This window comes from Salmo salar, chromosome 10 (genome assembly GCF_965601325.2).
Source record: "Salmo salar chromosome 10, fSalSal1, whole genome shotgun sequence".
Taxonomy (NCBI): domain Eukaryota; kingdom Metazoa; phylum Chordata; class Actinopteri; order Salmoniformes; family Salmonidae; genus Salmo; species Salmo salar.
In genome coordinates this window covers 25,017,805-25,044,375 of record NC_138300.1, presented here as the reverse complement: position 1 = coordinate 25,044,375, position 26,571 = coordinate 25,017,805, and the positions used below count along the sequence as shown (strand labels likewise).

General features: G+C 45.6%; 1 protein-coding gene across 1 annotated transcript in view; it reads left to right on the top strand.

Moving 5' to 3' along the window:
* Positions 1 to 7,767: 7,767 nt before the first annotated feature.
* Positions 7,768 to 26,571, top strand: part of trabd2b (TraB domain containing 2B) — a 102,436-nt gene continuing 83,632 nt past the window's right edge. Inside the window, exons 1-2 of the mRNA XM_014216488.3 lie at positions 7,768 to 8,305; positions 11,492 to 12,061. Of these exons, the coding sequence (XP_014071963.1) occupies positions 8,198 to 8,305; positions 11,492 to 12,061 (678 nt within the window). The 5' untranslated portion in view covers positions 7,768 to 8,197. The remainder of the gene's footprint in view (positions 8,306 to 11,491; positions 12,062 to 26,571) is intronic.

The following is a 26,571-nucleotide window of genomic DNA, read 5'->3' as shown; positions in this document are numbered from 1 at the left end:
TCACAATGGCTGCTGTAATCCTACATGATGACTGGAGACAGAGTTGTATTCTTCTTCACTGATTCTTTTACAATGCAGATAGATTTACTTATCAGCAGGAGAAACTCCAGTCATTCCCCTCTTCTCCTGTATAGGGAGGGAAAAGGCTAACAGGGACCCCTGAAAATACATCATACAATGAGTCCCATGCGCTGTGATCAATGGGAAGATGCAATGCATCATGGGATCAGAGGACGAGTGAGTGTGCCAGCCAGTCCTTTGATGTGAGTGCTCAATGTGCTTCAGAAGACAAACACAGGGGTCCATTTGTGTGTGTGTGTGTGTGTGTGAGAGAGAGAGAGTGAGAGAGAGAGAAAGTAAATATTACTCATTTTCAGTGGTGTAAAGTACTTAAGCAAAAATACTTTAAAGTACTACTTAAGTAGTTTTTTGGGGTATCTGTACTTTACTTTACATTTTTGTCAACTTTTCCTTTTAGTTCACTACATTCCTAAAGAAAATAATGTACTTTTTACTCCATACATTTTCACTGACACTCAAAAGTACTCGTGACATTTTGACAGGAAAATGATCCAATTCACCCGCTTATCAAGAGGACATCCCTGGTCATCCCTACTGCCTCTGATCTGGCGGACTCACTAAACACAAATGCTGTGTTTGTAAATTAATGTCTGAGTGTTGGAGTGTTTTAAAAACACAAGAAAATGTGCTGTCTGGTTTGCATAATACTTTTGATACTTAAGTATATTTTAGCAACTCCATTTCCTTTCGATACATATGTATATTTAAAACCGAATACCTTAAGTCTTTTACTCAAGTAGTATTTTAATGGGTGACTTTCACTTTTACTTTTTTATTAAGGTATCTGTACTTTTGCTACAGTATGACATTTGGGTAATTTTTCCACCACTGTTCATTTTCCACAATGGAAACTTAGATTATTCTAATTTTCCACTCTATCACATATAATCTAAAGAAAGGAGAAAACTAATTCCAAGCAGCAAAACATCCCCTGACTGTCACCCATTCCGTCTCTCTCTCTCTCTCCAGTCTCTCCTGTCACCCTATCCATCTCTCTCTCTCTCCAGTCTCTCCTGTCACCCTGTCCGTCTCTCTCTATCTCTCCAGTCTCTCCTGTCACCCTATCCATCTCTCTCTCTCTCCAGTCTCTCCTGTCACCCTGTCCATCTCTCTCTCTCTCCAGTCTCTCCTGTCACCCTATCCGTCTCTCTCTCTCTCTCCAGTCTCTCCTGTCACCCAGTCCGTCTCTCTCTCTCTCCAGTCTCTCCTGTCACCCTGTCTGTCTCTCTCTCTCTCTCCAGTCTCTCCTGTCACCCTGTCCATCTCTCTCTCTCTCCAGTCTCTCCAGTCTCTCCAGTCACCCTATCCATCTCTCTCTCTCTCCAGTCTCTCCTGTCACCCTGTCCGTCTCTCTCTCTCTCTCTCCAGTATCTCCTGTCACCCTGTCTGTCTCTCTCTCTCTCTCCAGTCTCTCCTGTCACCCTGTCCGTCTCTCTCTCTCTCTCCAGTCTCTCCTGTCACCCTGTCTGTCTCTCTCTCTCTCTCCAGTCTCTCCTGTCACCCTGTCTGTCTCTCTCTCTCTCTCCAGTCTCTCCTGTCACCCTGTCCATCTATCTCTCTCTCCAGTCTCTCCTGTCACCCTATCCATCTCTCTCTCTCTCTCCAGTCTCTCCTGTCACCCTATCAATCTCTCTCTCTCTCTCTCCAGTCTCTCCAGTCTCTCCTGTCACCCTATCCATCTCTCTCTCTCTCCAGTCTCTCCTGTCACCCTGTCCATCTCTCTCTCTCTCTCCAGTCTCTCCAGTCACCCTATCCATCTCTCTCTCTCTCTCCAGTCTCTCCAGTCTCTCCTGTCACCCTATCCATCTCTCTCTCTCTCCAGTCTCTCTTGTCACCCTATCCATCTCTCTCTCTCCAGTCTCTCCTGTCACCCTGTCCATCTCTCTCTCTCTCTCCAGTCTCTCCAGTCTCTCCTGTCACCCTATCCATCTCTCTCTCTCTCCAGTCTCTCCAGTCACCCTATCCGTCTCTCTCTCTCCAGTCTCTCCTGTCACCCTATCCATCTCTCTCTCTCTCTCTCCAGTCTCTCCAGTCTCTCCTGTCACCCTATCCATCGCTCTCTCTCTCCAGTCTCTCCTGTCACCCTATCCATCTCTCTCTCTCTCCAGTCTCTCCTGTACCCCTATCCATCTCTCTCTCTCTCTCTCCAGTCTCTCCAGTCTCTCCTGTCACCCTATCCATCGCTCTCTCTCTCCAGTCTCTCCTGTCACCCTATCCATCTCTCTCTCTCTCTCTCCAGTCTCTCCAGTCTCTCCTGTCACCCTATCCGTCTCTCTATCTCTCCAGTCTCTCCTGTCACCCTATCCATCTCTCTCTCTCTCTCTCCAGTCTCTCCAGTCTCTCCTGTCACCCTATCCATCTCTCTCTCTCTCCAGTCTCTCCTGTCACCCTATCCATCTCTCTCTCTCTCCAGTCTCTCCTGTCACCCTATCCATCTCTCTCTCTCTCCAGTTTCTCCTGTCACCCTATCCATCTCTCTCTCTCTCTCCAGTCTCTCCAGTCTCTCCTGTCACCCTATCCATCTCTCTCTCTCTCCAGTCTCTCCTGTCACCCTATCCATCTCTCTCTCTCTCTCCAGTCTCTCCAGTCTCTCCAGTCTCTCCAGTCACCCTATCCGTCTCTCTCTCCAGTCTCTCCTGTCACCCTATCCATCTCTCTCTCTCTCTCTCCAGTCTCCCCAGTCTCTCCTGTCACCCTATCCATCTGCTCTCTCTCTCCAGTCTCTCCTGTCACCCTATCCATCTCTCTCTCTCTCCAGTCTCTCCTGTCACCCCTATCCATCTCTCTCTCTCTCCAGTCTCTCCAGTCTCTCCAGTCTCTCCTGTCACCCTATCCATCTCTCTCTCTCTCTCTCTCTCCAGTTTCTCCTGTCACCCTATCCATCTCTCTCTCTCTCCAGTCTCTCCTGTCACCCTGTCCGTCTCTCTCTCTCTCCAGTCTCTCCTGTCACCCTGTCCATCTCTCTCTCTCTCCAGTCTCTCCTGTCACCCTGTCCGTCTCTCTCTCTCCCCAGTCTCTCCTGTCACCCTATCCATTTCTCTCTCTCTCCAGTCTCTCCTGTCACCCTATCCATCTCTCTCTCTCTCTCCAGTCTCTCCTGTCACCCTATCCATCTCTCTCTCTCTCTCCAGTCTCTACTGTTACCCTATCCATCTCTTTCCAGTCTCTCCAGTCACCCTATCCATCTCTCTCTCTCCAGTCTCTCCTGTCACCCTATCCATCTCTCTCTCTCTCTCTCTCCAGTCTCTCCTGTCACCCTATCCATCTCTCTCTCTCTCCAGTCTCTCCTGTCACCCTATCCATCTCTCTCTCCAGTCTCTCCTGTCACCCTATCCATCTCTCTCTCTCTCCAGTCTCTCCAGTCTCTCCTGTCACCCTATCCATCTCTCTCTCTCTCCAGTCTCTCCTGTCACCCTGTCCATCTCTCTCTCTCCAGTCTCTCCTGTCACCCTATCCATCTCTCTCTCTCTCCAGTCTCTCCAGTCTCTCCTGTCACCCTGTCCATCTCTCTCTCTCCAGTCTCTCCTGTCACCCTGTCCATCTCTCTCTCTCTCTCCAGTCTCTCCAGTCTCTCCTGTCACCCTATCCATCTCTCTCTCTCTCCAGTCTCACCTGTCACCCTATCCATCTCTCTCTCTCCAGTCTCTCCAGTCTCTCCTGTCACCCTATCCATCTCTCTCTCTCTCCAGTCTCTCCTGTCACCCTATCCATCTCTCTCTCTCTCCAGTCTCTCCTGTCACCCTATCCGTCTCTCTCTCTCTCCAGTCTCTCCTGTCACCCTATCCATCTCTCTCTCTCTCCAGTCTCTCCAGTCTCTCCAGTCACCCTATCCATCTCTCTCTCTCTCCAGTCTCTCCTGTCACCCTATCCATCTCTCTCTCTCTCCAGTCTCTACTGTCACCCTATCTATCTCTCTCTCTCTCTCTCTCTCTCTCTCTCCAGTCTCTACTGTCACACTATCCATCTCTCTCTCTCTCTCTCTCCAGTCTCTCCTGTCACCATATCCATCTCTCTCTCTCTCTCTCCAATCTCTCCTGTCACCCTATCCATCTATCTCTCTCTCCAGTCTCTCTCCCTCCTCCTGATTGCTGAGAGATAGCCATCCACTGCATGTTATTACACGCAAGTGGGGTGATCTTACAGCAGAAACAGTGGAAAACACACACAACCCCAGAGCATCCTGATGTACAGTAGTCAACCTCCTACTTTCGACTATGTTGTCCAAAACATTGTTTCAGTCTCTGTGTGCTCCACAAACACAGAATCAGTCATAGGAAAAACACGGAAGTTGAACACAGATTGAGCGGTAGATAGGATAACAGCCGGTTTCAACATACACTACTGTATCTCTCCTCCCTACCATCCATCCATCACTGCCTGGAGCCACGTTATATATGATGGAAAGTTTTCTGGATCAACTGAACCCCTTATGACAGCCTTCCCCTCCCCACTACTACACAGAATTTTACCCCTCGCTACCTACAGGACATCGGGAAAGTGAAACCACAATAAGAAAGAGTCAATATTATTCAAAGTACACAAAGCAGGAAGATGTTTCAGCAGGCTGAACATGGAGAGGGGGAGAGGGGGAGACAGTGTGTAGTGTAGCTCAAGGCAGTGTGTGGATGAAGGGGCAGGACGGGCTGAAGCCTGAGCTCCACAGTCAATCACATTGTCAGCCTCTCCTGTGAAGTAAAGAAGCCTGAAGCAGTGTTGGGCCATTCTCTAGACACATCATCATCATCCATACTCACATTCTCTGTGATATTCTTTCTTTATCTACCATCACTACGTCAAAATCTGTCTCTGACTATTGTCAGACTACGTCTCTCTCACCCCTTGTCCTCTGCAAGCTACCGTAAAAAGTGTAGGTATTAACGCACTTCTGTATTCCACCACTAGGGGTCCCTCTTCACATGATGAACGCCATCATACATTGTGACACCGTAAAACAGTTACAATGGACATGAATGTGTCCTCTTTTATACAAAATAGATGTGTAGACACAGAGAGAGACAGAGCTAATACCTCAGCTTTGGTCTTCTGCAGAGCATCAGGCCGGCTGTCATGAAAGCCACATGGACATGTATACACAAGACCCATAGAGCTGTGGGCCAGCATGTATTACCAGAGGACATTATCAGAGGACATTACCAGCAGGCATTACCAGAGGACATTACCAGAGGACATTACCAGAGGACATTACCAGAGGACAATACCAGAGGACAATACCAGCAGGCATTACCAGAGGACATTACCAGAGGACATTACCAGCAGGCATTACCAGAGGACAATACCAGAGGACAATACCAGCAAGTACTACCAGAGGACATTACCAGCAAGTACTACCAGAGGACATTACCAGCAGGTATTACCAGAGGGCATTATCAGAGGACATTACCGGGCTGGCATTACCAGCAGGCATTACCAGAGGACATTACCAGAGGACATTACCGGGCTGGCATTACCAGCAGGCATTACCAGAGGACATTACCAGAGGACATTACCGGGCTGGCATTACCAGAGGACAATACCAGAGGACAATACCAGCAAGTACTACCAGAGGACATTACCAGAGGACATTACCAGAGGACATTACCAGAGGACATTACCAGAGGACAATACCAGCAGGCATTACCAGAGGACATTACCAGAGGACATTACCAGCAGGCATTACCAGAGGACAATACCAGAGGACAATACCAGCAAGTACTACCAGAGGACATTACCAGCAAGTACTACCAGAGGACATTACCAGCAGCCATTACCAGAGGACATTACCAGCAGGCATTACCAGAGGACATTACCAGCAGGTATTACCAGAGGGCATTATCAGAGGACATTACTGGGCTGGCATTACCAGCAGGCATTACCAGCAGGCATTACCAGCAGGCATTACCAGCAGGCATTACCGGAGGACATTACCCACAGGCATTACCAGATGACATTACCAGCGGGCATTACCAGCAGGGATTACCAGAGGACATTACCAGCAGGCATTACCAGATGATATTACCAGCAGGCATTACCAGAGGACATTACCAGTGGGCATTACCAGAGGACATTACCAGGGCCTTTGTTAGGGCTCTCTTTCACTTTGTCCATGTGCATGTGTGCACTCACGCACATACTTTTCTTATAAGCATATTATACCGTAGTGATCAATGTCTGAAAATGGACATTGAAAATGCATATCAACGCCAGGTCCAATCATGGATGTATTGTAAAAGTTTCCCCACTACCAAGATAACTTACGAATGGAATTGAAACAATGTGCACATGCACAGAATAAGAGCTTTGTCTAACTTACTGTCCCCCTCGTGCTATCTCTTTCTCCCTCTCTCTGTGTCTTGCTAACACGTCCCCAGACATCCATTTTCAGGAGTGAGGGTTTTCTGTGGTTTGCAAACAGAACATTAACTTTAAAGTATTTTCTTATGCAGTCTGTCTCTGGTCTATATATGCTGTAAATCCTGGCCGTTGTCCAGGAATCTCCTGCATGCAGCCGCTCATAAGCCTCGTCTAACCAGCCAAGAATGTGAACCAGCCTCCTTCAAAGAGAAGCCTTTCACAAGGTGTGGTTAAAGCAGGTAACTGTGTCTGCAGGTGGTCACATTACAACAGAGAAGGCTGCAACTGAAATCACCTGTCTTGCACAAGAACTAACTGCAAGGGGAGTTGCAAGGGCAAATAGGTACATTCGGATTAGATATGAGTAGGCCAAGTTTAGGAGGTAGGTATTCTTATACTGATGCATGAAAAAAGCTACTTTGAAAATGTTTTCATAACCAATACTGTGGGGTAGACATAAATCAAACCCTTAGTAGACTGATTTGGAATCAGTTCTTAGATGAAACAATCACAAGTCAGCTCAGCAAAGTGAATGTTAAAAGAAACTTAAGCAACAACCCCAGAACAAACAGATAATTTGTTACATGTGTATCCAGAATCCAGTTGGAGAAACGTGAGGACAGTCGGAGTCAAACACAGACCAGGCGTCCAGAGATGAGAGGAGAGGAGTGAGGAGAGTTAAAATAAGACAGAGGACAAAGAATGGCTTGTCCAGGGCCTTTCTGCCATCGCCCCAGTGAGGAGGCCCGGGTGGCACTTGTTTGAGGGGCTCCCATGATAAATGGCCCACTACTTGATTCTGTCACACTGTCTGCCACGTGGACAATAACATGGGTCATGGCATAGTTTTGACACTGTGGACTGAAGAGAGGGAAAACTTTGTCTCTCAACATGGCCATTCATCGGAACCATTCAGAATTACACATGATGACCATATCTAAGAGGGCTATTATAAGATAAATAAATAAAAAACTCTTCACAGTTGTCTTTACTGAGATGTTTAATTGTAGGCATTAATCACTCATGACACTGGGTCTAAGGGCCCATATTAAACTCTTGTGCAAAACGTGTCAAACAAGCAATGACAGTGATAAATGTGAACCAAATGAAAATGAAACATGTGACATGTTTAACAGAATTACAGATTTTTTGAAGGACTCCTGGCTTGAAAGGCACCAGACTGGCATTGCAACATTGTCTCTCACCTGCCCTTTCGGTGGTTGGCAACATGGCATTGCATTATTTTGATTCGTGCAGGGTTTTAAGCACTGGAATTACAGATGACAGTTTGAATAACTCCATCTCCCATATCATCTCTCACTCACACGCAAAGCTGTGCTCTCCCTTTCCCCTCAAAACCTACGCTCCCCTCCTCTTAAAATAAGCAGTTGGGGAAAATATTCAAAGCGTACCACCTCTTCCTCCTCCACTCAACAAGCCAGGCTTCAAACTTCTAGAGCGCACTGCGAAAACTTTCCCCTGCAACTGCTGAAAAACCGACTGACACAGGACAGCGCCGAGTGAGAAGAGACAGGGAAAGCAGAACGCGTAGCCCGTTAATAGTTGCCTGGGGTTTGGGAATGGCGGAGAGTCGGAATGACCTATGTCCTCCTTCCGAATGGCACATGTGAGCCGAACCCTGTCTCCTCCGGGTCTATTTTGTTACATGTTAGGAGGCGAAAGCCAGTAAACAGCGAGAAAGAGACAGGGGGAAGATTGAAGTATCTACAACAGCCTGTCGACACCACTATCCTCTCATCTCGAGATGGTCTGTCCGCCAGGACTTCGATGGTTCCTACTTACCGCTCTCTTGCACGCTGTCGCACCCCGGGACACCCGCGAGAGACCGAGGCAATGTGACCCACCGAAGTCGGTGAGTTGTGCGGAGTAGTTACAGTTACTTACCCGTTTCAGTAATGTCATGAGGCAATGTCACACATGAAGATGTCCTTGAATGGATAGATTCAAGCCTTTTAGCTAAATATTTTGGTTTAATTGCAAATGTACGTGTCTAGTCTATAACTGCCCCAGTTGGCTACAACAAATTATACAATTTAAATAAACGCACTTTTACGCAGTGTTCCTGAATAAGTTGTCTTATGTGCAGCGGGTAGGCCAATATAAAAATAGTGAGATATTGTGTAGTTATTGGCTTTTTGTGTAACAACCAAATTAATAACAACAACTTTTGAGTTTTATTGTTATGGAAATATTGTCATGCTATAATAACTACCTACACGTTAAATACAAGAACACTAATTATGTTTATAGCAACTTTATTAGGCTACCGTATTATTGTAGTATACTTATCACATGTATTATTATTATTATTATTATTATTATTATGCTATTATTATGCCATCATATTTTGTTAGGCTAATCCATTATTTCAAGGCTTCGTTAATAGGCCTATAGCCTACAAGTTGAAGAGGGAAAGCCCATGGCCTATAATTGAAACAATTTCCAATCAGCAAAGTTGCTTCCAATGGCACCTCAAAAATAAGTTATTTTACTTGACATAGCCTATTCTTGAGTTTCCTCATAAATCTGGGCCTGAAAAATGGAAGCAGTTGCCAAGCGAAATATGGTTCATGCGCGCCTACCATATGCCTGTTTATATGACACAAGATAGGGGGAACACAAACGGGTGACTTGACTTTACATACATTTATTTGGAAAAGTTTCAATTACCTTTCAATCCAAACTGATCAAGTTTCAATGAAACACGACCTATTAAAACAGTTATCGGGCATATTTGCAAAATGATGGAATGGGCTTGTTTTCACAAAGGGAGTCAGCCCATACCAATTCATTTCATTTGAGTGTTATTTTATCTGGCCAGGACCATGTTGCACATGCTCCCGTCTGTATGTCTCTCAGTGTGAATTTCTCATATTTCTAATGAATTTTCTTCTGATTCTTCTCTTGTGCTGTTGCGTTGGCTGATGATAGAGACAATGCGTGCGGTACGCGTAGGCTACATGACTGGTCTGGTCTACATGACTGGTAGACTACAAATTCCCAGATAGAAACGCAATAAGCCTACATCATAACTGAAATTACATGACTTCAGCAATAACGTTAATTACAGTTCATTTTAACGGGGCATGATGTGATCTATTAATATAATACAAATGTGTTATAAGACATTATTGAAAATATTTATCAGGGTTGACTTGATAACATTGCTACAACATAGTCCACAAAAGAATGAAATTGTTGGTATTGTTAACCTGCATCTTATAATGGCATTGTTGTCAGGGTCCAGGGATGGACCGTATATGTTGTTCCCCCTTCATGTGATTTGTAATACGTCAGTACAGAGGTCTCTGTTTTGTGTTAAAAGTAATTACCCAATAAAATTGAGTTGTTCACATCAGTGCTCCGGAGCGAGCTAGAAACAGCGCGCGAGGAGCTCTCCTCAGGTCTAGGCTCGGCCAAGTCAAGTAAAACGGACTTCAACTATCCTTATTCGATCGTAAAGAAGTCTTCCTGTCTCCGTGAAGACGAACAGACGTTTGACGATTTAATGATTAACAAATGATATGTATAACGTTACCAAAATATATAGCCAAAATATAGCCTAGTCAAAATGTAATAGTAAGAGCTGTAGGCGTCATGCATGCATTTATTTTGTTGTACTTAGGCTACGCTAATGTGAAAATAATTTTCAAAGAAACGTTTTGAAACGTCTTATTAATCACAAATTGCAAGTTTGAGAGGATGTGCAAGCATTTTAGTATAAAACATAGTTCAATGCAATAATTAGGCCTAAAATGAAATTTATGATAATAACAATCCCTTGCAAAAACAATAATATTTCCAAATATTTAATGCCTTTTGACAGGGTTTTGAAATCCTTTAAAAAATGTAATTTAAAATGACAAATGTTAGCATGGCATTGGCATTACAGTTGTTATTACAACTGGGGGAGTTTTCATTGAATTAGGGTAGAAATAAACATTTAAAGGGGCTAGATAGCATAGATAGCATATGAACATATCATGAAAGTCATTAAATAAATGTTTAGAATTACAGGAACTGTGCTTTAAAACGGCAACATTTTCTCTCAGCCTCATGGCAAAATGTGTACAATGTCAGGAAATGAGTTCTAAGACAGCAACATTTTCTCTCAGCCTCATGGCAAAATATGTAAAATAGCATGAGATTTGCTATAAAAATGCAAATGTTTCTCTCTGGGTGAGATTTGGCCTTTTTGGACCATGCTGGTGGACCCAGCGAAACTGTTCAGCTACTGATACAAATAAAAAAAATCCTCAATCCCAGCATATTACCAGCATCTCTATGGTTTGACTTATGTTTTGCAGAGCTATGATCTATGGATGTTTTTGTAAAGAGGACATAAGGACCCTCGTCAAATCCCTGGAATGTTAATGAACTGTAAGAAATAGACACATAAACAAAGCTTTTTCCATTTTATCAGACTTTTATAGTGTTCAGTAAACCAGATACAGTAGCCACGTTTAACAAAATGTTCAGCAAAGGCCTATTTGTGTGCATTTTGTTGTTTGTGTAGGCTATCCAATGGCTTTTGCAAAAAAAGTACTTCCTCAAGTAAAGGATATCCCAGTTAGGTGGGTTTCAGCAGTTTTATATGGTTCAGTATGTTTATACTGCTGTAGCAACCCTTGAAAAGCTTCCCAGCTTCACAGAGGCATTGGCAGCACAGCTATGCACCTCAACAATACACTGGGGTCTGTTTACAAGGAGAAAGCTTCACTATAAACTCATTGCCTCAGAACAGCAGACAGACAGACAGAGAGCAGCACAGTGGAAGTTAGCTGACAAGGTTTCATTGAGTCCCTTGCCTTTATCTCCAGCTGACATTTCAACAGATTCTATTGCATTGACCTGTATCTCAACCAACTAAAAAGCCTGTTTTGAATCACTAAATCACAAAAAGTACTTTTGACTTAACTACTGTCAATGGCCTTTACTCAGAAGGTTAATTTACTCTATTCAAATACTGATTGTCATAAACTATCTCTCGCATCTCCTCCTCCCCATCCTCCCCCTCAACCCCCCTGCGCCCCCATAGCAAACCGACATGAACTCTTTCCTCTGGACGGTGGAGCGCCCAGCTCCCTATCCCCCCTCCTATCTCTTTGGGACCATCCATGTGCCCTATACCCGTGTGTGGGACTTCATCCCAGATGTCTCCAAACGGGCCTTTCAGACCAGCGCCAACGTGTTCTTCGAGCTAGACCTGACTGACCCCCTGACCATCTCCAAGTTGACCAGCTGCCAGCTGCTGCCCCACGGGGAGAACCTGCAGACCCTGCTGCCCCGGGACCTGTACCGCCGCCTCAAACGCCACCTGGACTACGTCAAGCACATGATGCCCTACTGGATGACGGCAGACCAGCGGGGCCGGGGGCTGTACGCTGACTACCTCTTCAATGCCATTGCAGGGAACTGGGAGAGGAAGAGGCCTGTGTGGGTGATGCTGATGGTTAACTCTCTGACAGAGTCGGACGTGAGGTCGCGGGGGACTCCCGTACTGGACCTGTTCCTGGCCCAGGAGGCCGACCGCATGGGGAAGAGGACGGGAGCGGTGGAGCGGGTGGAGGAGCAGTGTCACCCCCTCAATGGACTTAACTTCTCCCAGGTAAGAGAGGGGGCTGTGGAGACGGTGGGTTTTGGACATGATCATTGGAGTTGGGGGATATGTGATTGTTGGATGCATTTGGTTGGCGGCTGGGTGCAGGGAGTTGGGAGATTTAATAGAAGGGAAGTCTTGGGAGGAGTTAGTGGAGAATGTAGAAGATGACAATGGGAGGAGTTAGTGGAGAATGTAGAAGATGACAATGGGAGGAGTTAATGGAGAATGTAGAAGATGACAATGGGAGGAGTTAGTGGAGAATGTAGAAGATGACAATGGGAGGAGTTAGTGGAGAATGTAGAAGATGACAATGGGAGGAGTTAGTGGAGAATGTAGAAGATGACAATGGGAGGAGTTAGTGGAGAATGTAGAAGAAGACAATGGGAGGAGTTAGTGGAGAATATAGAAGATAACAATGGGAGGAGTTAGTGGAGAATGTAGAAGATGACAATGGGAGGAGTTAGTGGAGAATGTAGAAGATGACAATGGGAGGAGTTAGTGGAGAATGTAGAAGAAGACAATGGGAGGAGTTAGTGGAGAATATAGAAGATGACAATGGGAGGAGTTAGTGGAGAATGTAGAAGATGACAATGGGAGGAGTTAGTGGAGAATGTAGAAGATGATAATGGGAGGAGTTAGTGGAGAATGTAGAAGATGGCAATGGGAGGAGTTAGTGGAGAATGTAGAAGAAGACAATGGGAGGAGTTAGTGGAGAATATAGAAGATGACAATGGGAGGAGTTAGTGGAGAATGTAGAAGATGACAATGGGAGGAGTTAGTGGAGAATGTAGAAGATGATAATGGGAGGAGTTAGTGGAGAATGTAGAAGATGGCAATGGGAGGTATATGATTAGAAACAGTATGTTTCAAAGCTGTGTAGATGGTTTTAAAGTTATTATTGTGCCTGAGCCTTCCAAAACAGACATGAGCGCTGAATCAGCTGACGAGGTATCACGTTGACAGCGGTAAGTGTAACATGAATTAGTGAAGGTGTGAGGTAAAAGAGTGTGTGGGATGGGTAGTTCTCTTTTCACTGGGCTGACTGCCTGTCTTGGTGCTATGATACAACCACTGTTAGTATCTTTCTCTGTAACTTAACACTGAAAGATGGACCGAATAACCAAATGACTTGATGACAAAAACATGGGGAGTATCCGTGTCTTATATCTCCTTGGAAGGGCTATAGAGGAAGGGTAACATGGAGGTCTAAGTAAAGGATGGCCCAGGAATGGTTAGGGGGAGGTCAACTCAAGTCAATCTTTCCAAACTCTGGGAGGTCCAAGCATGCCTTTGATGTGCTAGGACTGGGAGGCTATTCCCCTGCACACACACACACAGACACACACACACACACACACAGACACACACACACACACACACAGACACACACACACACACACACACACACACACACACACACACACACACAGACACAGACACAGACACAGACACACACACACACACACACACAGACACACACAGACACACACACACACACACACACACACACACACACACACACACACACACACAGACACACACAGACACACACACACACACACACAGACACACACACAGACACACACACACACACACACACACACACACACACACACACACACACACACACACACCACACACACACACACACACGGCGTGCCTGGGCCTCCGTGTGACAGGGTGCGGAGCTCCTGCGCTAATTTGAGAGGCACTGGGCCCACACAGCCTCTCCTCTTTCATCAGCACCTCCTAACTACGCTGTCAAAGAGCACACACACACACACACACACACACACACACACACACACACACACACACACACACACACACACACACACACACACACACGCGTACACGCATACAGCTGTCCTGCACATGCATGGGAACCTGGAACACAACTGCCCTACAACGGAGCAATGTTGCAAGCCCAAGTCATGAACTGCTTCTCAGTGTAGTAGTATACAGGATACAGTGATAATATAAGTCTAATTTCTAATGACCACAGCCTGGAGCTAACACTCTATCATTAAAGCTCTTGGTGTAATGCCTGTTATTTCCAATGAGAACATGAGTAAATCACCAATACAAAGTATTGGACGACTGCCTGCCTTTCTATTGTTCCAGGGAAGGGAACTTTTTATAAGGCAGGTGTATTGTTGGATAACATTTGTGTTGTTGGAGGTTATTTTTTCTAAAATAATAATGAATAACTTGAATAAACTCTGTAGCATAATGGACTTTTGGACTTTTGAGCAAGCAACTTACCCCCCATCTCAAGTTGTATGAAAAGAGTTCAAAACCTGAAATGAAAGTGACATGGAAACAATTATAGTCAATTATAATTTGCAATGTAATTTGAACACTATGGTTGATTGGATCTCTCTCTTTGGTGATTGGATCTCTCTCTATGGTTGATTTGAACAAAGATGAGGTCAGGCTGACAGACTGAAAAAAAACGAGAGAAGAAAAGCAAGAGAGAGAGAGAGAGAGAGAGAGAGAGACGGTGAGGGAGGGAGGGAGAGCAGGGAAAGACTGATGTGCATCATGTCAGTGCGAAACCTAATCTGAAACATGAGCTCTTCTTCTTCTGTGGTGGCTAGATCTGACAGCTCCAAACCCTACTGTCCACATATAATTTGTTCCCAATAAACGTAGCTGCTTACAATATGCTGTAACTTGCCGCTCCCGCGTCACCAAGAGGGTCTCCGATGGTGATTCTTCATCGGCCATAATTATTTTCATACTGTAGGCACCTGGCCCCTGCACAGCCAGTGACCTGGAACTGTGTGGCTGGACCTGGGGCATGGGCTAGCCCAGCTTCGCATCCCCTTCCCTCAGATTCTCAGCATGGGGACAGTGTGGTGGCGTCACTGAGTCAACCATCACCCTGGGTCTCCTGACCTCACAGGAAGTGATCTGTCCGGATGAGAGGTATAACTGATAAACAGTTTCCCCCATGGTGAGAAGTGTACCCTGTGGTAGAGGCCTTCATGGGTCCAAAAAGTTGGACCTGTTCTGAAATGGACATGGTGCTTTCCCATCCGGACCTGATATGCATAAATACATTTTTTAAATATAGAGACCAGTTCCGAATGGACCGGAGAACAACTAGACCCATTCCGTATAGACCTGGTCGGATCCAGACCTCGTCTGATCCAGTTGAGGGAAGCAGCAGAAAAGTCCATTTTTAAGCTACTTTATTAACCGGAGCTGATAAAGCGCAAGCGAGAGGAGGTAGAGATAGATGACACTCTAGCAGGGGTAGTGCTGTGTGTGTAGGCTACTGTGAAAGTGAGCGAGTGACACGTGGAACGGGGAGAAGAGAGAGATGAGAGACTGCAACCAACAAGCCGATTCGCGCTATAGTAGACTAATATCTACCATGACTAGGTTATTTATCTTCCAATAGGGTTACGTAGTACCTGTGTTGACAGCATCAAACCGTGAGAGGCTAGTTAAGCTAGGCTAATTGAGGCTGTATGCGCTTTCTCGTCCTACACAGTTACAAACAACTACTAACAACTAATCTCCTAACTTTTGCCCCTCATGGAGGCTCTATGACTGCAGACTATTGCCACTTTGATGACTTATGACTGGCCAACAAGCTACAGTACGCGTGCCACTCTCGTGAAAAGCAAAGAGCAGCAGCATAAATTAGAAAAAGAAATCCTCTCGCTCTCTGTCTACTGCAGCGGTCATCTTCTGATCTATACTTAACAAAAATATAAACGCAACATGTAAAGATCCCAGAAATGTTCCATACACACAAAAAGCTTATTTCTCTAAAATGTTGTGCACAAATTTGTTTACATCTCTGTTAGTGAGCATTTCTCCTTTGCCAAGATAATCCAGCCACCTGAGAGATGTGGCATATTAAGAAGCTGATTAAACAGCATGATCATTACACAGGTGCACCATGTGCTGGGGACAATACAAGGCCACTCTAATGTGCATTTTGTCACACAACACAGTGCCACAGATGTCTCAAGTTTTGAGGGAGTGTGCAATTGGCATGTTGACTGCAGGAATGTCCACCAGAGCTGTTGCCAGATAATTTGTTAATTTCTCTACCATAAACCAACGTTGTTTTAGAGAATTTGGCAGTACAACCGCAGACCATGTTTAACCACGCCAGCCTAGGACCTCCATATCCGGCTTCTTCACCTTCGGGATTGTCTGAGACCAGCCTCCCGGACAGCTGTTGAAACTGTGAGTTTGCACAAAGTATTTCTGCACAAACTGTCAGAAACAGTCTTAGGAAAGCTCATCTGCGTGCTTGTCGTCCTCACCAGGGACTTTCTTTACCTGACTGCCATTCGGCGTCATAACCGACTTCCGTGGGCAAATGCTCACCTTCGATGGCCACTGGCAGCTGGAGAAGTGTGCTATCCACAGATAAATCCCGGTTTCAACAGACAGCGTGTATGGCGTTGTGTGGGCGAGGGGTTTGCTGATGTCAGCGTTGTGAACAGAGTGCCCGATGGTGTTGGTGGGGTTATGGTATGGGCAGGCATAATCTACAGGCAACAAACACAATTGCATTTTATCGATGGCGATTTGAATGCACAGAGGTACCGTGACAAGATCCTGAGGCCTGTTGTTGTGCCATTAATCCGCCGCCATCACCTCATGTTTCAGCATGATAATGCACGACCCATGTCGCAAGGATCTGTACACAATTCCTGAAAGCTGAAAATGTCCCAGTCTTCCATGGCCTGCATTCTCACCAGAAAATGTTACCTGTTGAGCATGTTTGGGATGCTCTGGATTGATGGGTACGACAGGGTGTTCTAGTTCCTGCCAATATCCAAAAACTTTACACAGCCTTTGAAGAGGAGTGGGACAACATTCCACTGGCCACAATCAACAGCCTGATCAACTCTAAGAGAAGGAGATGTGTCACGCTTCATGAGGCAAATGGTGGTCACACCTGATACTGACTGGTTTTGTAATCCACGCCAAAACTTTTTTTTTAAGGTATCCCTACAGATGGAGCTCTGGCGCACTTACAGACCTGATAGAACTTTGGTTTCTGTGTGCAGTAGCAGTGAGGCAGCAGTGAGGCTGTGGAAACAAAGGCTTGGGGAGAGCATTTTTCATCTCCAGAGCTGTGGAGGGCGATGCAGGCAGACAGACGGGTGGGCCAGCCAGCACCAACCACTCTCCAAAGGCACGCTATCCACAGCAAGGGGGAACCTGCAGGAAGCCAGGACGTCTAGAGGAGTGCAAGCTGGTCACCGTCCAGCAGACGCTTTCTGAAAAAGTCAACAACAACCACAGGCACCTCTCTCCCACTCCCCCGTCTCAGTGCACTACATCCATATCTACATGTAGACCTGAGCCTCTGCTGCCTGCGTCTCTCCGTCTCTGGCCTGGTGTATAAATACCCCTATTTATTTACTCTGGTTCACTTTGCAGCTAAAGCACAGCCCTTGTCAGCGGGAGATGACACACAGCTGTGGCCCCTTTCTCTGTGTTGGGGTCAGAGGTGGCGACGGGGCTGGCGGAGCAGTGGACCGTGAGGAGACTGTGAGTTCTGAGTTAGGAGCTGAACGTTCATGGGCCCCAGAACAGAAAAGGCTAAGTTACTGGGCTATTTTCCAGGCAGGTCACCCGTGATATCAGTCAGTATTCGACATCCATCCATGTCTGAGGACTTCGGGAGATGACGTGGAAACCGGCCACTAGGGGCATCAGTAAGTGCTGTCGGTTTTGCTAGGGCGTTCTGGATGGGGATGGCGGATGGGTGTAAGCATCTACTTGTGGTTCGAAAGGTTGCATGTTTGAATCCAGCGATAGAAAGTTGTTCTTGATGTTTTTGTTTTAAGCCTATCCCAAATCTTAACCCTTACCTTAACTATTCAGAGTTAATGCCTAAATTTAAGAATTGGGACTTAATGCCTAAACATAACCTTAAACACATTTAACGTTTGAGAAATTTGGATGAACGCCTAATTCTGACGTGAGACAGTGAGAGCTTGTTGCGATTTTCACTGTGACCTGGAGAGGGAGTCTCCTCAGCTGTAGCATTGTCAGCTTAGCAGGGACAGATCTGGTTTCTCCTCAGCAGGAGCTTGGGGTGCCCTGTGGTGCACTGTGACAGACACGTCTATTTCATTCAGCCCTGCCCCCGACACAGCTCAGTAGTCCTTCTCTGCTCTAGTAAAGACTTTAGGTTGAGACTTTCTGCTGTGCTGACATAGCATACAGTATGGGCCTCTCACATATTGTGGTTAGGTTGGTAAAAATATCCAGGGGGCATTGCCTTCCTATGCATACACAGAGTTTTGTTTCTCTAATTTAATACGTGTTAAACTGAAGATCATACGCTGAGTCTGAGATGATACGCTGAGTCTGAGATGATACGCTGAGTCTGAGATGATACGCTGAGTCTGAGATGATACGCTGAGTCTGAGATGATACGCTGAGTGACCAGAGAAATAAAGATCTCCCTTGTCTCGACAGGGTCACGGAGAGCACTGATGAAGACAAGCTGTGTTCAAAACACACATCTCCCGGGTGTCAAATCAAATCATGACAGAACACTTTTCAGTGTGTTCATTGGATGGCTCTCGTATAAATAACGCATATTTAAAGGGAGGAATTAGGTAACATATGACCTGGTCTTTAGTCAAATGTTTACATTCCATGGCTGGTGTGTTAGGATGGGTCTGGAGCGCTCCTCTGGCCGCAGGGCCTGGAGACAAGTGATGGAAAAAACAGTCGTCTCCTCTGCTCCCTAACCTGGCTCCTTCTGGCTCCATGCTCCCTCCCTCTCTCTTTCTCGCTCCATGTCTTGGGGCTGTCGCTGTCCCACTGCTCAACTGTACACACCTGGATCTGAACACACAGAACAGAAGAGTAGGAGAGTATAGTTCAAACACCGGGCCTCTCCTACTATGTGTCTACTATGGTTGGTACTACGACTTTGCAACTACGTTGATTGTTACATTGTTGGAAAGAAACCCCAAAGGAAACACTGGTAGATGTTCAACATCCATCCTCTTTACGAGTGACGTTAGAGGATGATGTCAAGCCTCATATGACTCCTAGTACAAATATGTAGAAAACTGCCGGGCAACACGTATCAGACAGGATATTTCCTGGCTCCGTTGGCAGGCGGAGGGCCAACCCCCGCTCTAATGACTTAATTGGCTTCTTAATGACTAAATTGCCCTTCTGCTACCCAGAACCACTTAGGCTATTATACACTGGCCAGAACAGTGGCTTACTGGGTTCCAGTGAGGAAGAGAGGCCAGATGTGGATGTAGAGTGAGTGGTGGGAGTGACGACTGTCGCTACAGGATATCAAAGAGATGGGGTGAATACAGGTTATATACTATTGGTTCAGTTAGACACAAGTTGGTCAGTTTCTTGCCGGTCAAGGATAATACTTGGTATTTCTATTCTATTCCATTCTATGGTTACTCCATAGAGCCACATCTCTGTGGTCTTGAGAAACACCATGTCCCCTCTCCCACCTCTCAATACCTGGCCAGAGGAGAGGACCTACTGTAGATAAGTCATGGATTCACCACACTATCACTGAGGTAGCCACTATAGCGAGACAGTGGGCTAGAGAGAGTGCTATCCCATACCGTTGGGTTCCCAGTACCAAAACCATCCCTTTCCTGTTTCAAACGGAACACGGGTACCCATCTTTGTTTTAATGGCCGCTCGTCACGCTACGGATCATTATCCTCCTACTCCTGCTCTTTCTCTCATAGCTGACACTGTCTCTCTTTCTCACATACACACACCGCAGTGATCCATGCAGTGAAATACACACACGTACACACACGGACAATGAGAACATGGGTAACAAACGCCAAGCAGATCAGTCTAGGGGCAACAAAACAATGGAAACAAAACAGTGGATTTGGAGGTGGTCTCGCTGTGCCTCTGGGCAGGGGCATGTTTTTTCCTGGCAGGGTAGGTTGGATTGCGTTGTCTGAGGTAGCGGCTGATTGATCGCAGACAGGAATGTGACTCAGTGATTTCCTGAGCAACCACAGTTTCCCTGCTTGGAACCCTGTTGTCTGTCAGAGCGGGATAACCATCTTAGATCTGAATCACATACATTACAACCACCTTAACATTGCAGCTCCATGACTTGGTGTTGATGTGTTGTTGTCTGTGCACAAATGCTCACAGTCACAGATCACTAGCCTTGAGAAATTAAGTGTTTGTTTGTGTGTGTGTGTGTGTGTGTGTGTGTGTGTGTGTGTGTGTGTGTGTGTGTGTGTGTGTGTGTGTGTGTGTGTGTGTGTGTGTGTGTGTGTGTGGTGTGTGTGTGTGCGAGCGCGTGTTTGTGCGTGTGTCACCCTCATAGGCAGGCTTGTCAGGGCTTAGGGGAGCATTAGTGGAGGCCTTTCACTGAACCCTGCTTTAATATGACCCATGCGTTTCCTCTACCCTCTGTGCCCTGTCCCCAGTTATACACACGCCAGTGAAGCACTTCAGTTCCGCTCACCCCCACCTCACCCCCAGTCTCACCCCAGTCTCACCCCCACCCCACCTCAGCCCCACCTCAGCCTCACCTCACCCCCATCTCAGCCCACCTCACCCCCACCTCACCCAAATCTCAGCCCCACCTCACCCCCACTTCAGCTCCACTCAGCCCCACCTCAACCCCGTCTCACCCCGACCTCACCTCACCCCTTCAACGCCCTCAAAGCGTTTGATGCTCGACTCTGCACCTCTGTACCAATCTTGTGTATTATTAAAGAGGAAGTGAAACTCAGTTCTGAGTCTTTGAGTCTTTACCTATATCCCTAAGGAAGGAGTCCATAACTGTTTGAGGATGATTGGTTAAGCAGGGATGCTCTTAGACTGGCCATTTTCTTTGTTGAATCAGTCCTGATTGAGGTCACACCCCAGACTATTCCTCTACTGCCACTGACAGAGTCAGAGTGGTGATGACTCAGGTCGTCCATCCACCCCAGCCCACAGACTGATGTGAAACCCGCCAGTTGAAGCTCTTGAAATGGAGCTCCGCTCATAAACTTTTACTGGGGTGCACATAAATCCACTGATTCCCGCTGTTCCCCCGCGCAACCGCGTGGAATGACGCCCACCCCCCCAGTTCCCTTGTCCCTCCCCAGGCCAGCAAGGAGGGAAGGCAGGACGCAGGCTCCACTGACATTAACAAGGCCTCAAACACACAGGCACTGATACCAACTCACTGAGCTCTGTGGGGAGAAATTACAGCAGAGCAGTTAGTCCAAACCCCATTCATCCATGTTTAAAAGCACTCGGCTCAGTCAAAGTTATTTTTGTTGATGGATAGTTTCATGAGAACACGTTGATCCCTGGGTCCAGCTTGGCTCTGGGTTGACCCAGTGATGGAGTAGTAAGGTCAGGGCTGGAAGGGATAGCTGCAGTGCCCACCAGTGTTAACACAATGTTATCAGTAAGGAAGAGATCCTTCCCAGTGTTCTGATAGGAAGGTCATGTTTCACTCCCCATCCCCGTCTCTGATGGATCGGCAAGGGTGTAACTGGAATACATGACCTCATAGTGTGTCTGGGGGTGGGAGTGTGTGTTTGTTTGCGTGTGTGTCAGTGGAGGCTGGTGACGTGAAAAATTGAGGAGGATGGGAGACCCACGGCACGGAGACGACAAAGTGTGTTTAAAAAAATCAAATTATTTTAACCTAAAGCATTTAATAGAGACAATTATAGTACAATATTATGGGGAATGGGAATGAGAGGGCTACTTACACATTGCTGGGAAGGAATCACAGCAGTGGTTGAATGAGGGTATGAGTCATGTGTTGAGGTTTTCAGAGGTTTGACTTCAGTGCAGGACAGGGGTTGAGGTGTTCAGAGGCTTCAGTGCAGGACAGGCTCACCATGAATGGACCGTGTTGGAGAAGAGCTCAACTCTTCCACTGAGGGCAGGACAGGATTTGACTGGGAAGACAAAAAACAAAAACACACTACTCTACATAGACAATTGGCAGGTCTACTCACATTTCTTGGAGAGGAGAGGGCACATGAGACGTGGCTTCAGTCAGGAGAATTGACAACGGTAGTGGTCATCACCTCTTAATCAGGGAACAGGAGGGGACTTAACTGGAAATACAAATAGTATATACATTCCATTACAGCAGCACCACCATAGGTTTGGTCAACAATTTTCTCCATGAAGTTAAGCTCAGACATCTCAGAATTCACAAAGTCAAACACAGACTGTGCATCTCTCCCACTCGACACATCAAAATAGCTCAAGAAATGTTCCTGGATAAAGCCCTGATCAGACTGGTGGCACAATAGGACCCAGAGTGATGGGGCAATTTTTTCCCACTTATCTGGTAACCTAACCAGGAAAACTCCGGACCCTACCCTATGACAGTGATTAATCAGTTTTAAAAAGGTTTTATACTGGCTATGACGGGATCCCTTTTTCTGATCAGGTCTGTTTTTAAACTCCTGGAAAAAACTCATGGCCATGGGGAGGATGAAAACCCTGTCAAACTGCAGCAGATGAATTATATTTAGACTAGACTAACAGGGGGGTTTCCTCGACCCAGACACAGAGACAACAACTGATGGAGAACAGAACTCACAGGGCCGAGCTTCCTTTATGCATGTTTGTATAGCGCAGGCCTATGCATCTGTAGGCCTAATAAAACATTTAGTCACATCTCTGTCTATGACATCACTATTATGTTGATTGATTCATTCCAGGTAATAATTTGGGATTAAAAAGGTCTAGGCAACCTAGCCAGTCCAAATTTGCATATAAACCAGATTTGATCACGTTCACAATTTGTTTACCCTACCAATTTGTTTACCCTCACCAGATGGACAGGATGGATAGGCTGCATGCAGATGCTATTATTAGTAGCCTACAGTTGATCATACTGAATAATTGTCTCGTTTTCTTTCCATACATCATGTCAGATCTGTAATGTTTAGGTGTGCCTGTAATGAAACATTTATGTAAAGAGTTTTTGCTTGTGTCTGTCCAGAGTGATGATGTGTTATCACCTTTGCTAAATAAATACCGGAGGAAAGTGGAAAGCCTACTTGAGCTCGCGCGAAAAAATGCACTACGTCAACCTTTCTTTTTAAATCTCATTTTTAATGGATGATGCGTTGGAAGCAATCAAATCATTCGGAATTGATTTCGACATCCCAGAGAAGGCAGTACAAACTTCCATATGCTCAGCAAGTGAAGCATCTTAGCGTTCAATTACCTCTGCAAGCTCCTTATAGTTGACCTTGTTAGCTGAACTTTCCCACTCGTCCACTACATTGTTGCGAGCATTAACTAGCCATTCTGGAGGAGAGAACTGCACTCTGGTAGCTAGCTACTTGCACCTAAAGTTAGCAAGACAAATTGAAATAAATTGAACTAACTCCACACAAAAAATTAAGTTCTAAAACCAAGAAAACAATATATAATCTACCTCCACCTGTAGTTTGAAGAAACGTATTTGAATTGAATAATATCCTAAAAATGCTCAACTATCACTATTCACTCTTATCTTTATCCAATATGCCACCAACTCACCAAGCTTCTCAACACATAGAAGCCCCATAATGCTCTGTGGAACAACAACAATACACCACCCTAGGTTCGTTCTCTGATCGTAATCTGTTCATATTGCAAAAGTGTTAATTGATTGGAGGACATCCTCCGGAAGTGGTTATAATTACCTTCTAGGTCTATGGAAGGGGGTGAGGCCTACAAGCCTCCTAGGTTTTGTATTAAAGTCAATGTAGCCACAGGAGGACGGGAATTGTAATTTCTGCTTCCAACGCACACCCTCAAACACGTAGATCCCCTGAACACAGCTCACTCTCCAGATCCCAATCACCTGAATTCTAATCACCTGTATGTCATTATCACACACTATTTAGTTCAGTTCTTTGCACCCCATCACTGTGAGGTATTGTTTGTTTTGAGACACACGTCTTTCTGAGCTCTGGGTTTCCCGTGATTTACTCCTCCCGTGTATGATAGTTTTTGCCTGCCTCACTAACGACGCCTTTTGCCTATTCCCTGCCTGTACTTTAGCCTATCGGATTTCTTGTTATCTATCTATTGCCTGATCTCCCGGACTACGTTACTAGCCTTTTCCCTGCCTGTACTGTTGCTCTTTTGGACCCCCTGTGTATGACCTTCCGCCTTCCCCTGGACCCAGCTACCTGCCTCCTCCTGTGTATGACCTTCTGCCTTCCCCTGGACCCAGCTACCTGCCTCCTCCTGTGGTCCTTTACAACAAACACCTGCTGCGCCCTGCGCTTGAAACCAGCTCTCTGTCTCCCATCATACTCATTACAGGAATAGCTGTTAGGCTACACCATGGTGCTAGCCTAGAGTGTGTTGTTGAGACTACTGTAGACCTTCATTGCAAAATAGTGAGTTTTAATCAGGTATTTGGTGACGTGAATATATTTAGTATGGTTTTATCTAAAAAGGATAACTTTTAAATGTTTCATTAAATTTTAGTTTTTGAATTCACTGAGTTCCTCTGAGGAGCCTCCACTGGTGTGCGTGTTTACATGTGTATGTCCGTACCTAGTGATGTGTGTGTGTGTGTGTGTTTACATGTGTATGTCCATATCTAATGATGTGTGTGTGTGTTTACATGTGTATGTCCGTACCTAGTGATGTGTGTGCGTGTTTGCATGTGTATGTCCATACCTAGTGATGTGTGTGTTTGCATGTGTATGTCCGTACCTAATGATGTGTGTGTGTGTTTGCATGTGTATGTCCGTATCTAATGATGTGTGTGTTTGCATGTGTATGTCCGTACCTAATGATGTGTGTGTGTGTTTGCATGTGTATGTCCGTACCTAGTGATGTGTGTGTGTGTTTACATGTGTATGTCCGTACCTAGTGATGTGTGTGTGTTTACATGTGTATGTCCGTACCTAGTGATGTGTGTGCGTGTTTACATGTGTATGTCCGTACCTAATGATGTGTGTGTGTGTGTTTACATGTGTATGTCCGTACCTAGTGATGTGTGTGTGTGTTTACATGTGTATGTCCGTACCTAATGATGTGTGTGCGTGTTTGCATGTGTATGTCCGTACCTAGTGATGTGTGTGTTTACATGTGTATGTCCGTACCTAGTGATGTGTGTGTTTACATGTGTATGTCCGTACCTAGTGATGTGTGTGCGTGTTTACATGTGTATGTCCGTACCTAATGATGTGTGTGTGTGTGTTTACATGTGTATGTCCGTACCTAGTGATGTGTGTGCGTGTTTACATGTGTATGTCCGTACCTAATGATGTGTGTGCGTGCATGTTTGGTGCATTTGAAATATGATTAAACACAGTTGAGCGTGGGGTTAGCGGTTTGAAATCCCATGCCAAAACAACAGCTCAGGCCCTCAATGGGGAGGCTTAATAACAAAGAAAAAATGCTGCGACCATGAAAATGTTTCACTTTGTTAAAACCCCAACTGCTAATCTTTGGGCGATAAACACATTCTACGTCCATGTTCCCTCCACTGCCGGAAGAGTTCAGGAATTTGCTGAATTCAGGCCTCGGGTTCACCTTTCAAAGTTTTATTCCCAGGCACTTCTTAGAGACAGATTTAATTGACTAAGGGGGTAGGATGCTCTCTCCTCAACTCCAATTTCCTGATAATCTCCACCAACGGAGTTGAGCAGAGACCAGGCTTTGTGACATGAATTTCTGACTACATCGATTTGCCTAAGGTCAATATATAAAATGATTATTATGAAACTCTTACATTGTACCTATGTTTGTCCTCTGTAGTTGCTTGCCTTTCTTTGTTTGCTGAAATCCATACTTTTTCAATAAATGTTGATCAAATGTGTCAATTAAATCTCAACAAGGAAACTGTCAGTCGTTGTATTTGATTAAGTTTTTATTAAAACATTTGTATATCAGCAAACAAAGAAAGGCACGCATCCCCAGAGGACAAACATACTGTAGGCTCAAGGTAAGTGACACGTTTTATAATTGACATTTTTTGAAGTATTGACCTTGGGCGAATTGATGTAGTCGGAACTGAAATCCACAAAGCCTGGTCTCTGCTCTACTTCGTTGGTGGAATTCATCAGAAACATCCTTCTCCATGGAGTTGAGTTTAGTCAGCTACCCTCTTTTCTGCCCCTCAAATGACCCTCATCCCTCAATCCCTCCACCCTCCCTCCCTACCTTCTCTGCTGTCGTACATGATTCCCTGTGATTGGCTCAATGGTGGAGCGCAGGTTAGTGGTTGTGCTCTATTGTTCAGGTCAGTTGTAGAGCTGGGATTTGGGATTATGGAATGTTGGCTCCCCTTCTGCTGACGTGTGACCTCTATAGGCCTTACCTTGAGAGCAAGGAAACAGGGAGAGGAGAGAGAGAATGGAGGGAGGGAGGGAGCGCAAAGGAGAATAGGAGTGAGAGAGAGAGAAAAGTGGATATAGAGAAATAGGAGATAGAAACATAATAGGGGAGGGGCATGAGAAAAGAGAGAGATTCAGCAGACCCACGCCACTCAGAGTCAGAGCAAGATGAAAAAGAAATCAAAATAAATGACT